At 34.9% G+C, this 23,987-nt stretch overlaps 1 protein-coding gene and 1 long non-coding RNA gene across 16 annotated transcripts in view; one reads left to right on the forward strand and one right to left on the reverse strand.

The window, feature by feature from the left end:
- Positions 1-23,987, reverse strand: part of CCDC150 (coiled-coil domain containing 150) — a 79,140-nt gene that overhangs the window by 17,443 nt on the left and 37,710 nt on the right. For 7 of the 14 annotated variants that reach the window (XM_077885691.1, XM_077885690.1, XM_077885694.1 and 4 more), the window contains 4 exons: positions 17,895-18,008; positions 11,537-11,620; positions 5,851-5,958; positions 258-386 (listed from right to left, as the gene is read on the reverse strand). In XM_077885691.1, coding sequence (XP_077741817.1) covers positions 258-386; positions 5,851-5,958; positions 11,537-11,620; positions 17,895-18,008 — 435 coding nt within the window. Of the gene's footprint in view, positions 1-257; positions 387-4,488; positions 4,989-5,413; positions 5,474-5,850; positions 5,959-11,536; positions 11,621-17,894; positions 18,009-23,987 lie in introns of those variants that run through there. The other 7 variants (XM_077885693.1, XM_077885695.1, XM_077885700.1 and 4 more) reach the window with 6 other exon arrangements.
- Positions 1-23,987, forward strand: part of LOC144306248 (uncharacterized) — a 41,375-nt gene that overhangs the window by 7,778 nt on the left and 9,610 nt on the right. Inside the window, exon 3 of one of the 2 annotated variants that reach the window (XR_013373318.1) lies at positions 169-5,390. The exons of the other annotated variant lie outside the window; for it this stretch is intronic. This is a non-coding gene — a long non-coding RNA (uncharacterized LOC144306248). The remainder of the gene's footprint in view (positions 1-168; positions 5,391-23,987) is intronic. 2 annotated transcript variants of the gene reach the window in all.

A 23,987-nucleotide genomic window follows, 5' to 3' on the forward strand; every position in this document is an offset into this window, starting at 1 on the left:
TGCTGCCAAGGTCAGATGTGTTTCAACAGAAAAAAATTAGGACTTTTCCCCTTTGTTAAAAAAACATTGGGAGTTAAATGATGTGTTTTTAAGGCAAACACTTTATAGCTCTTCTAAAGTTATCTTTAGAAAAAAACTTCCTCTGATCAATCTTCATTCTTACTAAAGGCAACAAGAAATGAAGGACTGGGACTTGTGAAAGATTTCTTCAGCACCTCAGGTCTGTAACGAACTTTCAGAAAGGACTGATGCCTTGCCTTCTTGTTCTCTCTGTCCTCCAAGGCCTCGAGATCCCCTTTCAACTTCTGACTCTCTTTCAGGGCTACATCACGACACTTCACTGCTTGTGAGAGTTCCTCTTCGTTCTTTTCAAGAATGGATTTCACCTTAGTAGAAAACAAGGAATGATAACTTTTCCAAGGAATTATAAATCAGCAATTAGAATAAGACACAGCAATTTGGAAACCAAACTTAAAATGTTTAATTAAATACACTGTAATAAAACCAGCTTTATTAGCCATTTTTCCCTTTAAAGAAAACTACAAAGCAAAAATAAATCTGTGTGAATAACATGAGCAAACCTAACAGATGTCAATCTCCATGAAAGTACAGGTTAAGTGATAACAGAGATAAGGCTATGAAGGTTAGATGTAAAATGGAGAAACTGATTATCATGGAACTTGAAAATATAACAAATGCAGAATATAACAAAAGCAAAGACGAATAAATACTATGTAGTGTTAAGAAAACAGCATTATAGAAGAATACATCCCAATTAGAAGTATTAGTATTTTACATCCATAAAACACTTTTAGTATATGTATACAATCATTTTAAATGATCACACTATTTTAAATATTCTTTTTAAAGTGTTGAAATAAATAGATTCACAGGATGTTGCAAAAGTAGTACAAAGGGTCCCATGTCGTCTTCACCCTGCTTCCAATGGTGGCATCTTACGTGCTGTAGTTCAACATCAACACTGGGAAACGGTTTGGTATGTTACTGTTGACTAGATTACCTGGACTACAGAACTTGCTCCATTTTCACTTCTTTAAAACCTGTGTGCGTGCGTGTTCACAGAGCTCTATGGAATCTGATCCCATGCACTTTACGTGAACACCATCACAATCACAATTCAGAAACGCTCCATCTCGCCACAAAAGAATTCACGTGTGCTACTTCTATGTATGCACACATGATCTCAAAACCATCCCCTGTCCTGGGGCAACCAGTAATTTGTTCTAGACCTCTGTAATTTTGTCATTTCAAGAATGTTGAATATTTTAATATAATTACGTTTTGCATAGGTAATACATCCACATTATCCTTTCACAAGCAGCATTGAGGTATAAATGACCTACAATAAGCTGCATATTTTTCAACTGTACAGTTTTAACTACATAGAAACTCTTGAAACCATAATCAAGATAATAAGCATTTCTATCATCTCAAAAGTTCTCTCGTGCCTCTTTGTAATCTTCCCCCATCTCTCCTTGTTCCCCCACCTCCACACAAGGCAACTAATGTTTTGTCACAAGAAATTCGTTATTTTCTAGAATTTTATATAAATGGAATTAATTGTATGTACTCTTTTTTGAATGGCTTCTTTCACTCAGCACAATTATTCTGAGATTCATTCCATCCTTTTCATGTATCAATAATTCAGTCCTTTCTGTTGCTGAACAGTATTCTATTGTAGGGTAGACCACCATGTACTTTCCCAGTCTCTTGACACTTGAGTTGCTTCCAGTTTTAAGCTATTACAAATAAAGCTGCAGTGAACAGTTGTGTAGACGGCTTTGTGTAGGTTTATGCTTTCATTTATCTTTGGTAGATACCTGAGAAGTGGAATGGCTGGGTTATACAGTAGTGTTTCATTTTTATAGAAACTATCAAACTTTTTCAAAGTGGTTGTGCCATCTGACATCCCCTTCAGCAGTGTGAGAGTTCCCGTTGCTCTTCAACCTCACATTTGGTGTGATCAGTTTTTCAGTGTTGTACATAGGTGTGTGATAGTGTCTCACTGTGGTTCCAATTTTGCATTTCTCTAATGACTAATGTTTAACATCTTTTCAAGTACTTATTTATCATCCAAATATCTTTTTTTTTAATTGAGTTTTCCTTTTAATAAGTTTTGATAGTTTAATACATTCTGGAGACAAGACCTTTATCAGATATGATAGATTTCCAACTATTTTCTCCTAGTCTACAGCTTATATCTTCATTCTTTAAATATCTCTGAAAAGCATAAGCTATCATATCTTTCTTTTCCCTTTACGGATCATGCTTTTGATGTCAAATCTAAGATATCTCTGAATAGTCCAAGATCACAAAGATTTCCTATGTTTTCTTCTAGAAATTTTACAGTTTTAAGTTGTACATTTAGGATTCTGATCCATTTTAACTTAATTTTTTAAGACTTTAAAAAAAATTTATTTACCTATTTGAGAGAGAAAGACAGCAGAGACAGCATGCGAGGAGGAGCAGAGGGAAAGGGGCAAGCAAGCTCTACTCTGAGCGCAGAGCCCAATGTGGGGCTCAATCTCATGACCCTGAGATTACGACCTGAACCAAAATTAAGAGTCAGACACTTAACCAAATGAGCCACCCTGGCACCCTAGAGTTAAATTTTTTATATGGTGTGAAGTATGGGTTAAAGGCTTTCTGGTTTTGCACAGGGATATTGAACTGCTCCTGCACCATTTGTTAAAAAGATCATTCTTTCTCCACTTTCACTTTTGTTGAAAATTAAATGTTCATAAAATTACTTTGAATAGGTACCACATTCACATTATTAAGATACAAAAGCGTAGGGGCACCTGGGTGGCTCAGTGGTTTAGTGTCAGTGTTTGCCTTTAACTCAAGGCATGATCCCAGGGTCCTGAGATGGAGTCCCCCATCGGGCTCCACGCAGGGACCTTCTTCTTCCTCTGCCCATGACTCTGCATCTCTCATGAATAAATACAATCTTACAAGAAAAAAAAAAGACACAAAAGGGTAAACTGAAATATGTCCCAGCCATCCAGTTTTCTTCAAAAATAATGTTGCCAATTAATTATGATTCATTGTAGAGCTATTCTATGCATTACAAGTGAACATATATATATATACACACTCACATATGTATATATTTTTTTATCCTCACCTTTTACTACACATTTAGTAAAATACTTATGTATACACTTTTGAACCTTGACTCTTTTAACCTACTCATACATATATACTATATACTTACTAAGTTAAAATAGTTAAGGTTCAGAATATATATATGTGTGTGTATGTATATATATATATATATATATACACACACATACATATATTCAAACAGTATTCCAAGCCATGAATACACCATGATTTATTTAGCTAGTCTCTGACTGATGAAATTGTGGTTGCTTCTAGTCTTTTACTATTAACAAATAATACTTCAATAAGTAATCTTGTAAACATGTCATATGTATAAGCTGGTCTATCTGTAGAAGGAGGTCCTAGAAGTACAATTGTGGGATGAAATGATAGATATTAAATTGTCCTCCATTAAGAAACTGTAACACTGGGATCCCTGGGTGGCGCAGCGGTTTGGCGTCTGCCTTTGGCCCAGGGCGCGATCCTGGAGACCCGGGATTGAATCCCACGTAGGGCTCCCGGTGCATGGAGCCTGCTTCTCCCTCTGCCTATGTCTCTGCCTCTCTCTCTCTCTCTCTCTCTCTCTCTCTCTCTGTGACTATCATAAAAAAAAAAAAAAAGAAACTGTAACATTTTATACTTCCAATAGCAACAACAAAAATCTTTTCCCCACCTCTTCCTCAACATTATTACACTTCTTTAAAGCTTTGCACCTGTAACGTTTGAAACACTCTTTCTTTAAGGATCCAAGAATATTACAAAGGATGCCAATTCACAGACTCTGAAAATCTACTGGATTTTGTTCTAGAAGTAGACACAAGGAAGAATAGTTTTTATAATTTTACCAGTGTTTTTAAGATACATATGAAGGTTATTAAGCAAAAATGTTTATAGAAGAGATCTAAAGAGCTGTCAACTCTAGAAGACAAGCTATAGTACTTTTTATTTTTACATATCGAGCAAAGATGGATGCTCTAAAAAGTTTTCTTTGGAAAATATTGTCCAATGTTCAAGTTGTTGAGGCTTTTATTAATGTATTCCTATTTTAAAAGCAGGCTTCATCTAAACATTTTATCATGAATATTAAGATTAGGTAGATATTTTGAATTTTCAAAAACTCCAAATCAGATTAAAAAAATCTCAATGGCCACTGTTCATCCAAATCTGTCTAAAAATTAGTTATGTGCTAGCCAAAATGATGGTTTCAACCTATACTGTCAGTCTTTCTTATTTGTGAAGAACCTAACTTCCTTGTTGTTACTCATACATTCAAATATTATTATTTTTTGATTGATACTACTTTTCTTCATTGTTGTATAAATCTGAAATTTCCTTATGATTTAATTTGTGGTCTTCACTTACCGAATCCCGTTTAAGAAAATTTGGTGACTCACTTATTAATGGTCTTGAAGCAAGAATGTCTATTTTACCTTCCAGTCTTCCTTCCATGGTTTTAATAGCATTCAAAAGAGTCTTTAGAGAGATTCTGGTGTCTCCAACCTCCTGAGAAGCTCTCACAGAAGTCAGACTAGGTGCAAAGGTCACACGGCGTGCAGAGTTTGGAACAACACTGGGCAAACCAACTGATGAAGTTCTTTCCTTTACGTTGTTTACATGGGGCCTATAGCTTTCAATCAATTTGGATGATGCAGGCCTTTCTGGAGATCTCCTTCTTCTTGGAGGCATCACCAATTAAAAACGGTAAAATAACTAAACCTAGAGTTATTTTTTAATAAGTGTTCCTTTTATGAGGAGGAACAACACAATATTCTTTTTTTTTTTTAACACAATATTCTAAATGAAGCTGTGATGGCAAATATACTTGAAAATGTGTTCCTTTGCTTTCAAAATGAAGAAATCACACTGTAAAGTTGTCCTAGTGAAGAAACAGACCTTCCTTAAATCAAATTCCCTGTAGGAGAGTGTATCTAATGAGGCCTCCGTTTCCAGTATAGTCAGATGGTTAGAACCCTAACAGTATTCTATTTGGAGGCACATTCTAGCTCCTTGGTTACCAATGCGATACAAACAAAAAAATTATAGATACAGAAGTCAGACATACTGAGCATTTAAGATTTTTTAAAAAGTTTCATACATGGCAAATTAGTAAATCACTGAAATGAATTACTTTCTTTTGGTAGCACAATCCTGGTTTATTTTTCTTCACTAAATATTCTGTATCTTGTCTAATTTGTCCATCCATTTGCTAAAGTGTTATGTGACCTACAAAAGGTTTTCAGCCTCAGTAGCCACCATGATGACAAGTAAGCACTTATACTACTAAAACTGCTTTCAAATGAGCTGTCTGTTGCAGGTATATCTTACTGGTACTGGGTTCTGAGTTTCCCTGTAATTATAAAACCACTTGCTCTATGAAAGTGTTTCTCAATGCTTTCATTAAAATGGTGCCCCCTATGGATGTTCACTCAAACTATTTTCCTTCTGAAAGATATAAGTTTTAATTCTATAATAAAGTTTATGAGCACATTCCTAAGCTTCCAATTAGAGCATAAATAAGTTGGATATCCCAATCTTGCTTCAAGCATATTTTATTCTCTATAGTTCAGCAAAACCTTATACATTGGGAGTGTTTATAAAATATCTGCGAATTGAGTCAAGTGAGAGAATATTCATCTTTCTGGGACTGTATGGCAAGGTGGGGAGAAAGGCATCAATTTCTTAAAACAATATAACAGCAATCTGTTATGTAGCTATTAATCACACCTGAGCATATTTGCCCTCTAGAGCCTTGTTCAATTTGCGTAGATGGTCATTCTGTGAACTGGTTTCAGTAAAAGTATGCAGTTGATCTTCTAGCTGTTTAACTTTTATCTAGGGTAAAATAGAAGAAGAATGAAATATGGCTTATTGATGAGATATATATGTTTATAAATTTACATACCCTAAAAGGAAAAAGATGTCATGAGTTTGGAAAAACCACAGAGAATCCTTAAAACTTATAAAAGTAACCCTAAGTTTTTCTAATCATGCAAAGAATGCTATTTCAGCTGACATAACTATTTCAGTAGCTAAAAGTAGGCAGGCTATAGCCATTTACTTGTACTGAGACAACTCATTTGGTTTCTATTGCTTATGGAAACTCCAAACTAACATGACTCATGAATATAACAGTGAGATTTTGTGGGTAATAATTGCAATTAAAAAAAAACTGTGATATCTAACATTCAGAAAACATTTTGAGTATGGATAATTAGAATTGTCAATACGCAAGATGACAGTCTTGTTTTATTGACAGAATTATAAAAGTTGAATAAATGAAGTTCTTATACAATGAACTATATTTTAACACTAACTGAAAAAGATAACATATCTTTCTCTTTAAAGAAAATGATCATTTGGGGGAAAGAAATCATTTTATTCATTCATTAATCTCCAAATTGTGTTTTTCCACATATTCTTCCTATCATACCGAACCCTTTCATACAAATCAACAATTAACATTACTGAGCCTTTCCCTGAATCAAAAAAATTTCATACAAAATTTTCTATTTAAATCAACTTTTTCGGGCACCCCCCAGTGGCGCAGCGGTTTAGCGCCGCCTGCAGCCCGGGGTCTGATCCTGGAGACCCAGGATCGAGTCCCGCGTTGGGCTCCCTGCATGGAGCCCGCTTCTCCCTCTGCCTGTGTCTCTGCCTCTCAGTTTCTCTCTCTCTCTCTGAATAAATAAATTAAAAAAAAAAAAAAGCTTATTTAAAAAATAAATAAATTTAAAAAATAAATCAACTTTTTCCTCTCTCTGTGTCTTGTTTTCTACTTGTAGAGGGTAAACACTTCTTGGCTGTGTTACTAGACACTTTCAAGAATTGTTAAAATTTGGTTGCTAATACTGGTATTTTTTCAAAGACTGCATAAAAACACATTTTGTCTCAGGAAATCTCTCCTGTTCCATTAAGCAGTATCCTTTTTTTCCTTCCTGTTTCTGTTGTTCTTTTCCACAGGGTACATTATAAAATATGTGCTGTGACTCCCTAAAATCATCAGTAAAAATTCATCATGGTTTTCACTTAAGGTTTGGAATTAAAATGGGCACCTCTAAAAGGAGGTATTGATACAACAATTATTCTCATTTTAAACATAAGCAAACTGCTAATAACCTATGAAATCCAATGGAAAATGGGCTAATTCTGAAAACTTTTAGATTTGCTTCTATTCAAGCAAAACACAGAATATCCTTATTCCACAATATTTCTCAGATAATTTGCCCTAACTCAACTTCTATGTACACAGTAAAATGCCATGAAACTTCTCATCTATAAGCGCTTTAATTTTTGTATTGTCTTATTTGGCATGATTTCTAATTCAGCACATTCAAATGGGAAAGAACAGCAAATACATTGTGCTGCCCCTCAGAGATCTTATTTTCCTGAGTCATTAAGATCCAAGCAGCTTCCATTACTAGCTAGTTTCAGGAACAACAGTAACTTAGGTCAAGGTCTTTTATTTACCATTCCTAATCCTTTTTAATAATTTTACTATAAATGTATCCCTAAAGAGTATGTAGTATTACTTTATGAGATTGATCCATGTTAACACATGTAACTCTGGACTCATAGAGACTGCTTTCAAAACTGGTATAACTACTTTCAGGAGAAATTTAATAAATTCTAGTAAAATTCAAGATCTGTAATCCTACAACCTAGGAATTCTTCCTCCTGAGAATTATACTTAGCCTAGAAAATTTTCTTTTTTTTTTACATATGAGTACAAGGAGACATGTACAATAATGCATCACATTGGTGGTGTTTGTAAGCAACTAGAAACTGTCTAAATATCAACCAATAGAGGGAAGGATAAATATATTTTGGTATATTTATCAAATGGAACAGTATATTACGCTGAAAATAAAATTCAGACCACATCTGAATATGGGGCAGCAGCTTCTAACAAGATTTACATTAGCACCTAAAGCCCAGTATTTATACCATAATCTTTTATCAAATGACTCATAGGTTATATTTTAATCAATTATTCAATTTAGAGAGAACACATCATTATTCTAATCAGCAGCTCTTCCTTTATCTTACAAATTATAGTATAAGAACACTTTCCCCCATACACCAACTAAGGTAGGACATAAAAACACCAGTAAGTCAATAGCTTCAAGTGTTTCAGCTTTCAAAGACTATAAAAAACCTTAAGCCCTTGTTGTAGAAATACAAACAAGAAAAAGTTATATTTTCCTTAAGATTCTGAGGATAGAGATGGCAGGGTGGCTGGGTGGCTCAGTGGTTGAGCGTCTGCCTTCGGCCCAGGGCCTTAACCTAGAGTCCAGGGATCGAGTCCCACATTGGGCTCCCTGCATGGAGCCTGTTCCTCTCTCTGCCTATGTCTCTGCCTCTCTCTCTCTCTCTCTCTGTCTTTCATGAATAAATAAATAAAATCTTAAACGATTCTGAGGATAACCTCTAAAATATGTAATTGATGTCTAAAAGGTTAAATAGTAATCTATACACCTAGGCTGTAATGCTGACTAGCTTTCCTAGTGAAAAGTAGATGAGAGGTATGTTTTGCCCTCTTTATAGGTGAAAAGATGAAACTCAAACAAAAACAATCAGAAAATGATTAAATGCCAATAAATACCTATCAAGAATTACTTTAAATGTAAATGGACTAAGTGTTCCAATCAAACAACACATGATACAACAAAAGCACTTCTAAGAGGGAAGTGTACAGTAATACGGGCCTACCTCAAGAAGAAAGAAAAATCTCGCTTAAACACCCTAACCTTACACCTGAAGGATATAGAAAAAGAAAAAAACCTAAAGCTAGCAGAAAGAAGGAAATAACAAAGATTAGAACAGAAAGAAAACAGAGACTGAAAGAATAGAAAGATCAGTGAAACCAAGAGCTGCTCCTTTGAAAAGATAAAACTGATAAACCTTTAGCCAAACTCATCAAGAAAAAGAGGACTCAAAATCAGAAATGAAGCAGGAGAAATAACCACCATATCACAGAAATACAAAAAAGTATAAGAGAATACCATGAAAAATTATATGCCAACAAATGGACAACCTAGAAAACATGGATAAATTCCTAGAAACATACAATCTCCCCAAGCTGAATCAGGGATAGAAATGGGAACAGACTGATTACTAGTAGTGAAATTGAATCAGTAATCAAAAAACTCCCAATAAACAAAGTCAAGGATCAGATGTCTTCACAGGTGACTTTGACCATTTAAAGTGACAGGGTCTGCTGATACTACTGTGGTTTATTGCCTACATTTAAAAAAATTTTAATTATAGTTGACATACAATATTATATTATTTTAGATATAAAACATAGTGAATCAGTAATTATGTACATTACAAAGCTTCCCATAGGTATAGTTACCATCTGTCACCATACAAAGTCATTATAACATTATTGATAATATTCCCTATGCTGTACTTTTCATCCCTGTCACTTATTTCATAACTGGAAGTTTGTACCTATTCATCCCCTTCATCTATTTCACCCACTCATTCTCCTCCCCTCTGACAACCACCAGTTCTTTGTATTTATGATTCTGTTTGGGTTTTTTTTTGTTCGTTTGTTTTGTCTTTGAAGTTTTTCTTCCTCTTCTGTATTTTGGAATAATTTGGGAAGAATAACCATAAAAAAGAATGAAATCTTCCCATTCCCAATGAGATGGATGGACTTAGAGAATATTATGCTAAATGAAATAAAAGAAAAACAAATACCATATAATATCTCTTTAAGTGGAATCTAAAAGACAAAACAAATGAACAAAAAAACCAGGAACCTATTACTTTGTCTCCAACAGACATCACAGATCGTTTCATATCATATAACAGGTACTGCAAATATCCTGAAAAGATGTTTGTGCTTATCACTAGTTTGAAATTATGGAGTTTACAGGAATGTCATTAGATCTTGTTATTGAATGCACTAGTAAAAAAACAACTATTAAAGTATCACAATTATTTTTTTAGTATCACAATTATTTTGAACATTTTAATAAATATTTTTTAAATTATTATTTTTTTAAGACACAGAGGGCACAGGCGGGATGCGGGGTGGAAAGGCAGAGGCAGAGGGAACAGAGTCTTCAGGAAGCTCCATGGCCCGTGTGGAGCCTGATACGAGGCTTGATCACATGACCCAGAGACCACCACCTAAGCTGAAATCAAGTCACATGCTTAACCAACTGAGCCATCAGGTACCCCAGGTTTTAGATTTTTTTTTTAAAAGGTGAAATTTAAGAAAATTAAGACTTGTCCAAGGTTACACAAGTATAAATGATTATACTTAAATGTATCACTGACTCCAGAAAAATATTAATTAAAAGCACACAAATAGTGGCCAATGGCCTTATTTTTTAGTGGACAACCTGATGTCTCACAACCATGGTTTACCATCTGCCTTTCACATATCTGGGCCGATTTTGTGTGGTAATAACCCTATAATAAGCTCCTGGAGCAGAGGAAATGAGATTAACACTGACGTGTTTTATATGTCTGTAATGAGATTACTTATCCAATCAGCTCTACGGTTTCCGGTTTCCAAGCGTAACTGGACTTCACTTTATACCATTTAATCCAGTGGTCCTCAAGTACGGTTGCATCTTGGAATCACTGGGGAGCTTCAAAAGCACTGAAGCCTCTGATCTGTTACCTGACATTCTGATCTAATTGCTCCACCGTATAAACTTTATCATGGGGATGTTTCCCTTTATATTTTATAAATATACAGGAAAATTGAGAGAATTTTACTATAAATGTGCTACCTTCACCATCTAAATTCTACCCTTAATTTTTTTACACTTATCACATACTGATTCACCTATCAATTTCCTTTATCAACCCATCAAATTATTTTTTTTTCTGATTCATTTCAAAGTAAATGGCAGATATTATGCACTTTCCAGGATGAGGTGCTTAAAAAATTCCTCATATTGTAATGTGTAGCTAAGGCTGTGAACCACTTACTCAGACTTCAGCTTTCCACTGGAGTAGGTTATCGGTGGCAAGCTTCTTGCTCTGGGGGTACTACAGGGATAAAGCCCACAGGAAGCAAAACAGTTATCATCTCATTCACTCAAGTCTATTGCCTTTGAGTCCCAATTTCCAGGGTTATTTCTTTTTAAGAATGTTATAAAACTCCAGCAAAAATGAGAGCATGGGCTCTCTACATTCTCAGTGAATGATCATAAAAACAGAATGGGCTTTGGTTTCACAATTTTAAGTTTCAGTAAAATATTACAGATATGTGAATAAAAGTCACCTGGATTTTATTTAATGAGGCAACAAACTTAGGAGGATTCAAAAACTTGTCCAAAGTTATAGAATTAGTAGAGCTAGGTCCTCTCAAAACCCATCAGTATTTAGCTTGACAACTGTGATAAAAAAAAATTAGACAACACAAAGCAGAAAATAAATCTCATACCTGGAGCTTTCCCTTTTCATAGGCCAGTTTATTTTTACTCTCAGTAATTTTTCCCAAGACCTTTTCCACCTGCTGTTGCGCAAGCTGACAAAGCAAACACAGGTATCAGTACCTAGCATAGAATGGAATAACCATTTTCTGAACCAGTATTTATACCCTTATCATTTCAAAAGTGACAAAACCACGATTCATATTTTCTTGCCTCTTCTGCTTTTAAGTTTTTTCCCTGAAATAGCTAATCATCATGCTAATATGCAACATGTAAAGGGATTGCTAATGAAAGTATGCATGCCTTAAGAGTCCCAGAATTTGTTGTTCTTTGCTTATTATTCTATTTTTGTTACATAAATTATTGCTTTGTAGTTGCGGTCCAACACAGATGTGGGCTGGTTGTATCAGTGATTGCAGATATGTAGTCTGAGGATTATATATTTCTTTAAGAAAACAGGAGGTGCAAATGATCACAACTATGTTAACAGCAGAAGACACTTCAGTTACCATAGTAAAAGGCAGCAAAAAAAAAAAAAAAAATCTTTGGACAAACACAAGAAACATTTACTGGAAACTCCAACACCGATCAAGCACTCAACAAGGTGCTGTCTTGGAGAAATACAAATGAAGGCTCTATATTTCATGAAATTATATATTTTGTCTTTCAAGCATCCTTTAATAATGACAATTTTTAAAATATGTCTTTTTCCTCAGACTTTTTCAAAAAACCTAAGTATAAATACAGTTTTCTTTTGATTAAATGTTGGATCTTCTTGGTACTTAGGTAACACTTTTATTGATTGATTATGGAAATTCTCACCTTCCATAATCAATTTCAGTGTTATATCTTAATAACAGAACATACTTATATTTGCCTTATGTCAAAATCATCTTCATAAATCAATTGTGGGAATACTACACACAAAAGCAAATACAACTAAGAATGCAAATTCTTAATCACACAGGCCCATGAGCTGCACTACAGATCATTTGCAGTAAATCTTGAATGGAAAGTCATTAATGTTGGTAAATATCCCATATTCATATAATCCCTATTTATGGTTTACATTTGCTTAATCTGTGAATAATAGCGCTTAAATCCAAGGAGTTTAGACTTGTTTTCTGTTCAATTTTAGGCAAATTAATGAAAAAACCACATATGTAGGGATATTCACACAAGGCATAGTTATAGATATCTTTAGTTACCACTTTGTAGTGCACCTTTTTTAAGTATTGTGAATATTTTCCAAATAAAAGCAGAAACACATTCCAAAGTAGATTACTACATAATGACATGTAACTCATTTTTTCAAAGTACTTTCATGATAGCATCTGTTCTACAAGAGGGTACACTAGTCTGATATTGTCTTGGCTAGAAGAATTAGGCCATTTTAGACATTCTAGGTTTGATAAAAACCTAAGGAAAGGCCACCAAGACTGATTAGTCCTTTTATATCTATCCCCAAATTATGCACATTCAATATAAAGATCTGTATCCAATATTAAGCATCAGTGGATTAACTATTATGGTCATCTGTTTGTCCTATCCGATTAGTATTTATTTCATACACAATTATACATATTCATATATTGTTTCTCAAAGTTTCTTTTTTCTTTTCTTTTTTTTTTTTTTTTTTTTTTGAGAGACAGAGAGAGCATGAGAGAATGCAAGGGGGAAGAGGGAGAGAATCTTAAGTAGGCTCTGTGTGGAGCCGAACATGGGGCTCAATCTCAAGATCCTGAGATCTTGACCTGAGCCAAAATTTAGAGCTGGATGCTTAACTGAACCACCCATGTACCCCCTTAAAGTTTCACTCTTAATTACTATGTGTGGTTCCCACTAAGGCAAGGGAACATATTTTTTTTTTAAAGCATTCAGACCAGGGATCCCTGGGTGGCACAGCAGTTTGGCACTTGCCTTTGGCCGGGGACGTAATCCTGGAGACCTGGGATCGGTCCCATATCGGGCTCCCTGCATCGAGCCTGCTTCTCCCTCTGCCTGTGTCTCTGCCTCTCTCTCTCTCTGTGTCTATCATGAATAAATAAATAAAATCTTAAAAAAAAAAAAAAGCATTCAGACCAATAAAGTATTGGTCTCAAAATAACCTAAGAGAAATATAGACTCTTATAAATAAATAAATAGGAGGCTATTAACAATATATTATCATAAAATTAATCAATTAATTTTCAGTCAGTGGAAGTTCCCCTTTCCCACAATACTTTCTAGTTTGGAAACTAAGGTAAAACTATTCCATGAACACAACATTTGGGATTATGTTTTGACCAAGTGTTCAGCAAAAATAAATGACAAGGACAGCCAATGCTGTTATAAAAACAAAGCTATACCATAATCATAAAAGCTTAGGTATTTAAAATCCAATGCTAAACTCTATAAATTGAGGTGCCCAATGTGCTGTAAAGTGCAGATTCAGGGTATAAAACACCAAGATTTAACCTAAAATATGCTACCTCTAACAAACACTCAAAGATAACTTTGCTTGCCTTTTGAATATGAAAAGGGTGGGGTTTTTTTTGTTTGTTTTTCAGTAACTTAGATGATCTAGGTCTCTTATAAAATATGTCCAGGATTTTTTTTAAATAATAGTACTTTTTAGCTCAATAAAACTCCCTCCTTTAAGCAAAGGCATAAAGAAATTCTATTAATCTTTTAAATATACTTTAAAAATTATTTTCTTTTTAGGTTATAGAGAAAGCTAATGTAGTGTTTAGATGAACGCTGTCTAAGCAACTCAAAATGTGATTCATATTTGACACAAAGTCACTTAATTAAATTCACAACAAACAAAAAAATTTTTCTAGTTGCTAAAGGAAAGCAATGTTTTTTTTTTAATTTTATTTATGATAGTCACACAGAGAGAGAGAGAGAGAGAGAGAGAGAGGCAGAGACACAGGCAGAGGGAGAAGCAGGCTCCATGCAGGGAGCCTGACGTGGGATTCGATCCCGGGTCTCCAGGATTGCGCCCTGGGCCAAAGGCAGGCGCCAAACCGCTGCGCCACCCAGGGATCCCAGAAAGCAATATTAAGACAGTAATTTAAATTATGGTTTTCAGATTCTTTAAATAGGCTGTTTATTTAAGAGAATCAATGGAGGACCAGAAATTAGAGAACACTTAAATGAGTGAATATCTCTGATTCTGAGTTGTGGAAAGACAAACAGAGATTAATTTTTGCTTAAATAATCTTGGCAATATACTATAAAGATTATTAATATGCAAAGCAAAACAGAAACTGGAGAATCACCTGATAATTAGCATACAAATAAAAATGCTAATAGTTAGAATATGCATTTTTAACTGACACAAAGATATCACTCCTTGGAAAAAGCAGGAAACAAACAATTATCTTAACATATGAAAGACAGGTTGACAAGGATCAACTGTAAGCCACAAAATGATTTCTAAGATCTAATTAAGTGAGCTGTGAAAGTTAGCAGAAGCTGTTAGAAGAATACATAAAATCAACAGATACTAACATTTTGGTAAAGCTAGTTTATAAGCAGATTGTAAGCAGCGATTTTTTTTAATATTTTATTTTTTAAAATTTTTTGTTATTAAAGATTTATTTATTTCTTTATGAGAATACAAAGAGAGAGGCGAGAAATAGGCAAAGGGAGAAGCAGGCTCCTCACAGGGAGCCCAATGCAGGACTTGATCCCGGATCCCGGGATCATGCTCTGAGCTGAAAGCAGATGCTCAACCCCTGAGCCACCCAGGCGTCCCAAGATTTTATTTTTAAATAATCTCTACATCTGACATGGGGCCCGAACTCACAACTCTGAGATCAAGACTTGCATGCTCTACCAACTGAGCCAGCCAGGCACCCCTGTAAGCAGGGACTTTATTCAAAATATTTAACTAGTTTGCATGGGCTACAGCAAATGGAACCAACTTTGATACCTGTACAAGTACACACTGGCTGTCATCCTAGTTTTAAAGAATACATTTAATTCATTAATTTCAAATCATTAAGTCCTAGTTGTGTGGGAATTATATTTCTGTCTAGTGCTATTATTTGAAATCCAAAAGAGAAGTCAGGAAGACAGTTATTTAACTTGAACTCAGGAAAGGTAAGCTTCTCACATTTGGATCATTTCTCATTACGGTTCCCTGAACAACTGCCTGTGGTAAGAGACTTAAATTATACCATCATTAAAGGCCAAAATAATAAAAATAAATCCAAAATCAGTGTGAAGAAGAAAAACAAGAGAATAATGTTTACACATTGATATACTATGCTAGACCCTGTGATGGGCGTGTTACACACAAAATGACATTTAATCTTCATAGACTGACAAGACAGACATGACCCTCCGTATGCTCTATTCAATCAATCTTTCTAAAATATCTCTCATATGTATTAGGTGCTATGTCAGGTAAAGGAGTTTAAAGATAAGTAACTACTGTTCTTGTATTAGAAGAGAGTAAAGGCAGATACATATATAGGTCAATTTCTAATCAATGAAGTTATTTTTTTTTTAAGATTTTATTCATTTATTAGAGAGAGAGAGACAGAGATAGTGACAGAGAGCACAAGCAGGGAGAAGAGGGAAAGGCAGGCTCCCACTGAGCAGGGAGCCCAACATGGGGTTCCAACCCAGGACTCTGAAGTCATGACCTGAGCAGAAGGCAAACACTTAACCAACTGAGCCACCCAGGCACCCCTGAAGTTATTATTTTGATGTATATATACAGTGTGCTCTGGGAACCCCAGAGTTAGGAGATCCCTTTAGTCCCAAAGGCCATTGATGTTAAGGCCTGCACAGGTCACACCCAGTAAATAGAACCATGGGTTGAAACTAGGTCTGAGTTCAAATCTGTTGTGACATACACAACATAAATTCATTCATAAGCATATCTCCAAAGACCATCAAGAGGTTAAACTAGAGGGTAGAGAATTTCAAGTGTTAATTCCCAAAGAACAAAAATACACTGCCAACATTGAATGGTGATAGGTTTAATGATATTGCTGAGATTAAAAAAAGAAAAAAAAAAAAAAAAAAGCAAAACCCAAATCCTGACATCTCAGCCTCATTTCTCAAGACTCATACAGCCAACCAGAGGACTTCCAGGCAGGCATGGTCAAAGAAAATTCTATGTGGAAACATAGAACTACAAGCTGAAATTGAGGTGTGGTTTATCACTGGGAGGCCTTAAGAGGTGCAATGAGAAGGCAAGAATCAACAACTGACAAAATCATTGGCAGGATCTGTCAAAATCACTACTAGGGTGATGCCACAGGCCTACGCGTTGGCAGTGGGGCATGAAAGAATCAGGCAGACTGATATGTGGTCTTCCAGAGGGACCAGAAGCAGGTGGGTTGATAGAACCAGCTGATGTGTAGCCCAACAAACAGAGGAAACTGATAAATCTTTAATCTTGGGGGAGGGAGAGTTGGTCTGAGTATCAAGAATCAGAGCTAATGTACCTTGTTGCTGTAATAGCAACTTAAAGGCTTTTTTTCTAGGATGGTTCAGATACTAAAATTTCAATAAATGTTAGTCATCTGCTACATGCTTTACATGTATTAACTTATTTGATCCTCAAACAACTTCTTAATAACGGTATTATTTTCCTCACGTTGACAGATTAAGAAACTGAGGCTCAGAGAGGTTAAGAATCATACCCAAGGTTACAGCCAAAATTGAAACACAGGCAGTCTGGCTCTAAAGCCATGAAACTGTCATGGATTTAGACTTACTCTCTAGGTTTTCATAGTTGAAGTAATGAGCAGCTTATGACAGAGGCTGAAAGAATTTAACTCAGATTAAGCGAGACTCACATCAGGGCCTTCTATGCAATTTTCAAAGGTGATTTGCATGTTATAGAAGCAATCGCAAATTTTTTTTTCAAGCACTCAAAAGCACACAGGAAAACTTATTAGCTGCTTAACAGAATGATCATCTCTTTAAATACCCTTCAAGGAGAGAGGTTTTAAGAACTCTACCATTTATCTGTGTTGCACTGACCTTGTCAAACGGCTTTTAGAAATCGTACTTATTACTGATTGGCCTAATGGAACTGTCAGACAAGGAAAAGAAAAATACAAGTTTCTTCCTCATATTAATGAAAGAGGAAATATCTTAAAACACTATATATATTTGTGCTCTTCAGTATTATAGATCATCTGTGGAGGCATATGTTTATTAGCCGCCTTAAATTCTTGTTTTCTTAAATCTTTTATTGTTTGAGTACTTATAAGGCTCTCTGTTATACGTAGCCTGAGTTGTTCAGGACTTATTGATAATATTAAGATACAAACAAATGACAAAACCCATCTCCTAATTTCTGATTTTTTAAAAACTCATCAGTCATTAGTTCCAAATTTAGACTGACCTTTTTATACCCACCCCATTGTAATCAGAAGTGACTTGCTGAAGTTCTAGAGAAGCCATTTTTTCTGCCAGGTGCTTATTCTTTGCCTCTAGAGTCTGCAGGTTGTGGGTTAATTCATTTATGTCTACCTTTGAAACACAAAAGGAGAAAAGAAATCTATTTACTCTAGATCCAAAAATATCCTATTTTAAAAATGATTTTTAACTATAATTTGGAAGTTATTGTATGAACATGTCCTCCTGTCTCTAAACGGAGGGATTTGTAGACTGACAGCTCTGAGATTTTTTTTTAAACTTTCTTTCTTTTAAAATGTATCAGCTTTTCTAGTTGTCTTCAGCAGGAGGGTTATGACAAATTACAGAGTTCACATTTACTAGAAGACCTTCTGATACTTGGTATTACTTAAATATTAATGTAATATAGATGCAGAAAGTCTCCACCAAATACTAGTAAAATGAATTCAGCAATATGTAAAAAGGATAACAAGCCAGGACACTGTTTATCCCAGAAGTACAAAGCTTACTGAACATTCTAAATTAATTAGTATAATTCACTATATCAATAGATTACAGAAGAAAAAAAATGTATGGCCATCTCAATAGATATAGAAAAAGCATTTCAGAAAATTCATCATTAATTTGGGATAAAAACTCAGCAATCTGGAAATGAAAGGGAACCTATAGTTAAACCTCTACCTCTAAATCATGTAAACCTCTACCTGATAAAGTAGTTCTATAAAAAACCTACAACTAATATCAATCTTAATAGTAAAAGACTAAAATGTTTCCCCCTAACAGTGGGAAAAAAAGGATATCAGCTTTCACTATTCCTATTCATTATCATATAGGAGGCCATACCCGATGCAATAAGGCAAGAAAACGTACAAAAGACCTCGAGACTGGAAATGGAGAAGTAAAAATATCTCTACTTACAGTAGATATGATTATTTACATAGGAAATCCCCCCCCCAAATATACAAAAAGATACCAGAATAAGTGACTTCAGTAAGGCTGAAGGATATAAGGATGCGACTCAATTTTATTTCTATATACTAGCAACAACTGGAAATTGTTATTTCTTAAAAGTATACCATTTGTAATAGTACCAAAACCGATGAAGTTCTTTAGTACAAATCTAAAAAAAAGTGTCCAATATTTAATATGTTCAAAATTACGAAATACTGATAAGAGAAATAGAAACCTAAATAAAACGGAGAGATATAACATGTTCATATATAAGATCAATTGCTAAACTGTCAATTCTCTCTAATCTCAATTAAACTTGTGTGGGTCTGGATCAGGGTCCACTCTTTGGTGGGGCCTGGACTGTAGTACTAGAAAAATACGCCCTAGAAGAAATACTAAATGGAGTTCTTCAGGCTGAAATAAAGGGGTATTAGACAATAACTGGAATTCACATACAGAAATAAAGGGTACAGCTACTACAGTAAAGGTAGCAACATATGTACATATACAAGGTGCTTATATATGTATTTTTGTAACTCTGCTACCCATAACTCAAAAATATATAGGAAAAGAAAGAATAAGGGAATTAAAATAGTGCACTAGAAATATCTACTTAACACAGAAGGTGGCAGTAATGGGAGACAGAGAGGAACAAAAAGCATTTAAGACATAAAAAATAAAGAGTAGGGATCCCTGGGTGGCGCAGCGGTTTGGCGCCTGCCTTTGGCCCAGGGCGCGATCCTGGAGACCCGGGATCAAATCCCACGTCGGGCTCCCAGTGCATGGAGCCTGCTTCTCCCTCTGCCTGTGTCTCTGCCTCTCTCTCTCTCTCTGTGTGACTATCATAAATAAATAAAAATTAAAAAAAAATAAAAAATAAAGAGTAAAGTGGCAGATGTAAATCTTACCTTATCAGTAATTATGATAAATATAAATGGATTAAATGGTCCACCAAAAACGCAGAGATAGGCAGAATGAATTTTTTAAAAGGTCCAACTGTATGCTTACAAAGAGACACATTTTCGATTCAAAGACATAAATAGGTTGAAAGTACAAGAATGGAAAAAGATACATCATGTAAACAATAACCTAAAAAGAGCTAGAGTGTCTATACTAATATTAGACAAAATAAAGACAAAAATGCATGAGATAAAGAAGACCATTTATCACAATGGTTTACAAGAAATACGTTTGGTCATTCAGATGACCAAAATATATGCCTGAGATATATGTGGCCTTCATCCACATTTCTTGAAAACATTTCAGAGCCTTAAAGGTGAAATGGGTGTCTTGTTATTAATGAAGGTGACTTCTGGACCCCATCCAAGGGTACAGGCTGATTGCCAGGAGGACCAACCATGTGATTAGCGGGTTAGAACTTTTAGTCCTAGCTCCTAACCTCCAGGGAGAGAAGAGGAGCTGAAGACTGAATCAGCCAATGGTCAATGATTTAGTCATCAAGACTATGCAATGAAGCCTCCATAAGACCCCCAAAGGACTGGGTTCCAAGAGCTTCTCGGTTGGTGAACACATGGAAATTAGGGAGAGTGGTGTGCTTGGAGAGGTCATGGAAGCTCATTGACTTTTCCCCGTACCTCACCCTATATATCTCTTCATCTGGCTGTTGATTTGTATCATTTGTTATATCCTCTAATAAACTGGTAAATGTATTTCCTAAGTACTGTGAGCCGCTCTTGTAAATTAAAAGAATCTAAAGAGGAGGTCAGAAACACAACTGCCTGGTGTAACAGCCTGGAGTCTACAACTGGTGTGTAAGCTAGGTGTTCAGGGATGGGGGCAGTCTTGTAGGACTAAACCCTTACCCTGTGGAATCTAATGCTATCTCTGGGTAGTAGTATAAGAATTGAGTAGAATTCTCGGACACCTTGCTGGTATCCAAAAACTGCTTGATGTTGTGTGTATGGGAACTCCCTGCCATGGTGGAATTGGGTGCAAAAACCTAAAAGAGACATTATATATTGAAAAAAGGGTCAATCCGTTAAGAAGATATAACATTTATAAATATATATACCTCTAACAATAATAGAGTCTCAGTATAAATGAAGCAAAAACTAACAGAACTGAAAGGAGAGATAAATGATTCAACATAGTTGAAATGTCAATAACCCACTTCCAATAATGTATAGAACAATTAAACAGAAAATCAATGAGGAGACATGACTTGAACAACACTGTAAAGCAACTGGACATCTCCAGAACACTCCTCCCAGCAACAGCAGAATACCATTTTTCTCAAGAGCACATGCAACATTCTCCTGCATGTACCATATGTTAGGCTATAGAACAACTCTCAGTTTATTTAAAGGACTGGAATTATACAAAGTATGTTCTCCAATCACAATGAGATAAAATTGAAAATTAATTAAAGGAGGACATTTGGGGAAGTCACATACATGGGAAAATTAAACAACCTTCTAAATAACCAATGAGTCAAAAAGAAAATCGCAAGGAAGTTAAATACTTTGAGTTGAATGAAAATGGAAATATGCTAAAATGTATGGTATGCAGCTAAAGCAGGGCTTAAAGGGAAATTTACAGCTGTTAAAAAAAGAAGAAATAAACCAACAACCTAAGCTGCTATCTTAAGAAACTAGAAAAAGAGCAAATTAAATCCAAGCAAGCAGAAGGAAGAAAATAATGAGGATTAGGGCAGAAACAAAAGAGAGGGGAGAAAAACAATAGAGATGATCACTAAAACCAAAAGTTGGTTATTTAACAACATGAACAAAATCAACAAACCTTTAGCTGTATTAACAAAAACAAACAAAAGCAAAAACAAAAAAGAGAGAAAAAGATAGGAAAAAGAGAAAGAAAAATTACTAAAATTAGGAATGAAAGGGAGCCCTGGGTGGCGCAGTGGTTTGGCGCCTGCCTTTGGCCCAGGGCGCGATCCTGGAGACCCGGGATCGAATCCCACATCGGGCTCCTGGTGCATGGAGCCTGCTTCTCCCTCTGCCTATGTCTCTGCCTCTCTCTCTCACTGTGTGCCTATCATAAATAAATAAAATAAATTTTAAAAAAAAAAGGAATGAAAGAAGGAACAATACACTGAACTTAAACGAAGAAAGAGGCTACTCTGAACGATCATATGCCAATAAATTAGAAAGCCTAGAAAATGGGCAAATTCTTAGAAATACCCAAACTACTGAAAGTGACTATAAAAAAGAAATAGAAAATGTGAATAGATCTTTAATAAATAAATAAATTAAATCAATAATAAAAATTAAAAACAAATAAAAGTTCCCCAGAAAGGAAAACCTAGAACTGTGATGAATTCTACACTCAAAGACGGATTATCACCAATCCCTCAAAAACTCTTCCCAAAAATAGAAGAGGGGGAAATACTTATCATTTTAAGAGGCCAATACTACTTGATACCAAAACCAAAGACATCATGAGAAAACTGTAAAACTATTTATTTATAACAATTCAAAAATCCTCAACAAGATATTAGCATGCCAAATGAAACAACATATAAAAAAGATTATACTCATGAGTGAGTAAAATTTATCCCAAAAATGAAAGTTTGCTTCAACATTTGAAATCAACCAATGTAATATGCCATAACAATAAAGGACAAAATCTTTAAGATTATCTCGATAAACAGAAAATGCAATTAACAAAATTCAACATACTTTCATGATACAAAATCTCCAAATTAGGAGGAGAAGGAATCTCCTCATCCTGTCAAAGAGCATTTAGATAAAACCCATAGCTAATATACTTAATAGTGACAGACTGAAAGCTCTCCCCCTAAGATCAGGAACAAGACAAGGATGTCTGTCTGCTCTCAAAATTTGTATTCTGCATTGTACTGGAGATTCTAGCTAAGGCAATTACACAAGAAAGAGGAAAAAAAAAAGGCAGCAAAATGTGAAAGGATGAAATAAAACTATTCCTATTTGCAGATGACACATTCTTATATAGAAAAATAATGATTGCAATATTCCCCTAATTGATCTACAGAGTCAATACAAACTATCAAAATTACAGCTGCCTTTTTTTCCAGGAATGGAAAAGCTGACCCTAAAATTCACATAGAAACATAAGTATCCAGAATTGTCAGAACAATTTTGAAAAAAAAGGAGAGACAAAGTTAGAGGATTCATGCATCTTGATCTTTCTTTCTTTCTTTCCTTCTATATATCTCTTCATCTTTCTTTCTTTCCTTTTTTTTTTTTTTGCATCGTGATTTCAAAACTTACTTCAAAGCCACAGTAATCAAGACTCTGTGGTACTGGCATAGGAAAGACATATAGGCCAGTGGAATAGACTTGAGAGTCTAGAAATAAACCCATACATCTATGGTTAATTGGGTTTTGACAGGGGAGTCCAGACTATTTAATAGAAAGAACAGCCTTTCATCAAATGGTGCTGGGACAACTGGATATTCACAGACAAAATAATGAAGTTGAACCTCTTAACTCAACTGATATATAAAAGTAACTCAAAATGGTTCAAAGACTAAATATAGTATGTGAAACTATAAAATTCTTAGAATAAAAAAGTGTGAATTTTTGTGACCCTGGATTAGGCAACAGGTTTTCAGATGTGACATCTAAAGCATAGGCAACCAAAAAAAGAAAAAAGAAAAAAGTTAACTGAACATTATAAAAATCTAAAAATTTAAAAACAGAACCCATAAAATGGGAGAAAAAAATCTGCAAATCACATATCTGATAAGGGTCTACTATCCAGAATATATAAAGAACTCTTACAACTCAACAATTAAAGACAACCCAATTTATAATGGGCTACTAATCTGAATAAACATTTTTCCAAAGAAGGTATACAAATGGCCAATAAGCACATAAAAAGATGCTCAACATCATTAGTCATCAGGGAAATGCAAATCAAAACCACAACAAGGGTCCACTTTTCACATCTATTAGGATGGTTATTATTAAATACCAAAAAAATAACGGAGTTAGGATGTGGAGAAACTGGAATCTAGGTACATTGCTGGTGGAAAGGTAAAATGGTTCAGCACGGTGGACAAGAGTCTGGTGGTTCCTCAGAAAGTTAAACAAAATTACCATATGACCCAGCAATTCCACTGCTAGGTATATATCTCAAACAAATACACATACAACACACACGTTTATAGTAGCACTAATCATA

Source organism: Canis aureus, chromosome 36 (genome assembly GCF_053574225.1).
Source record: "Canis aureus isolate CA01 chromosome 36, VMU_Caureus_v.1.0, whole genome shotgun sequence".
In the NCBI taxonomy this organism is placed as follows: domain Eukaryota; kingdom Metazoa; phylum Chordata; class Mammalia; order Carnivora; family Canidae; genus Canis; species Canis aureus.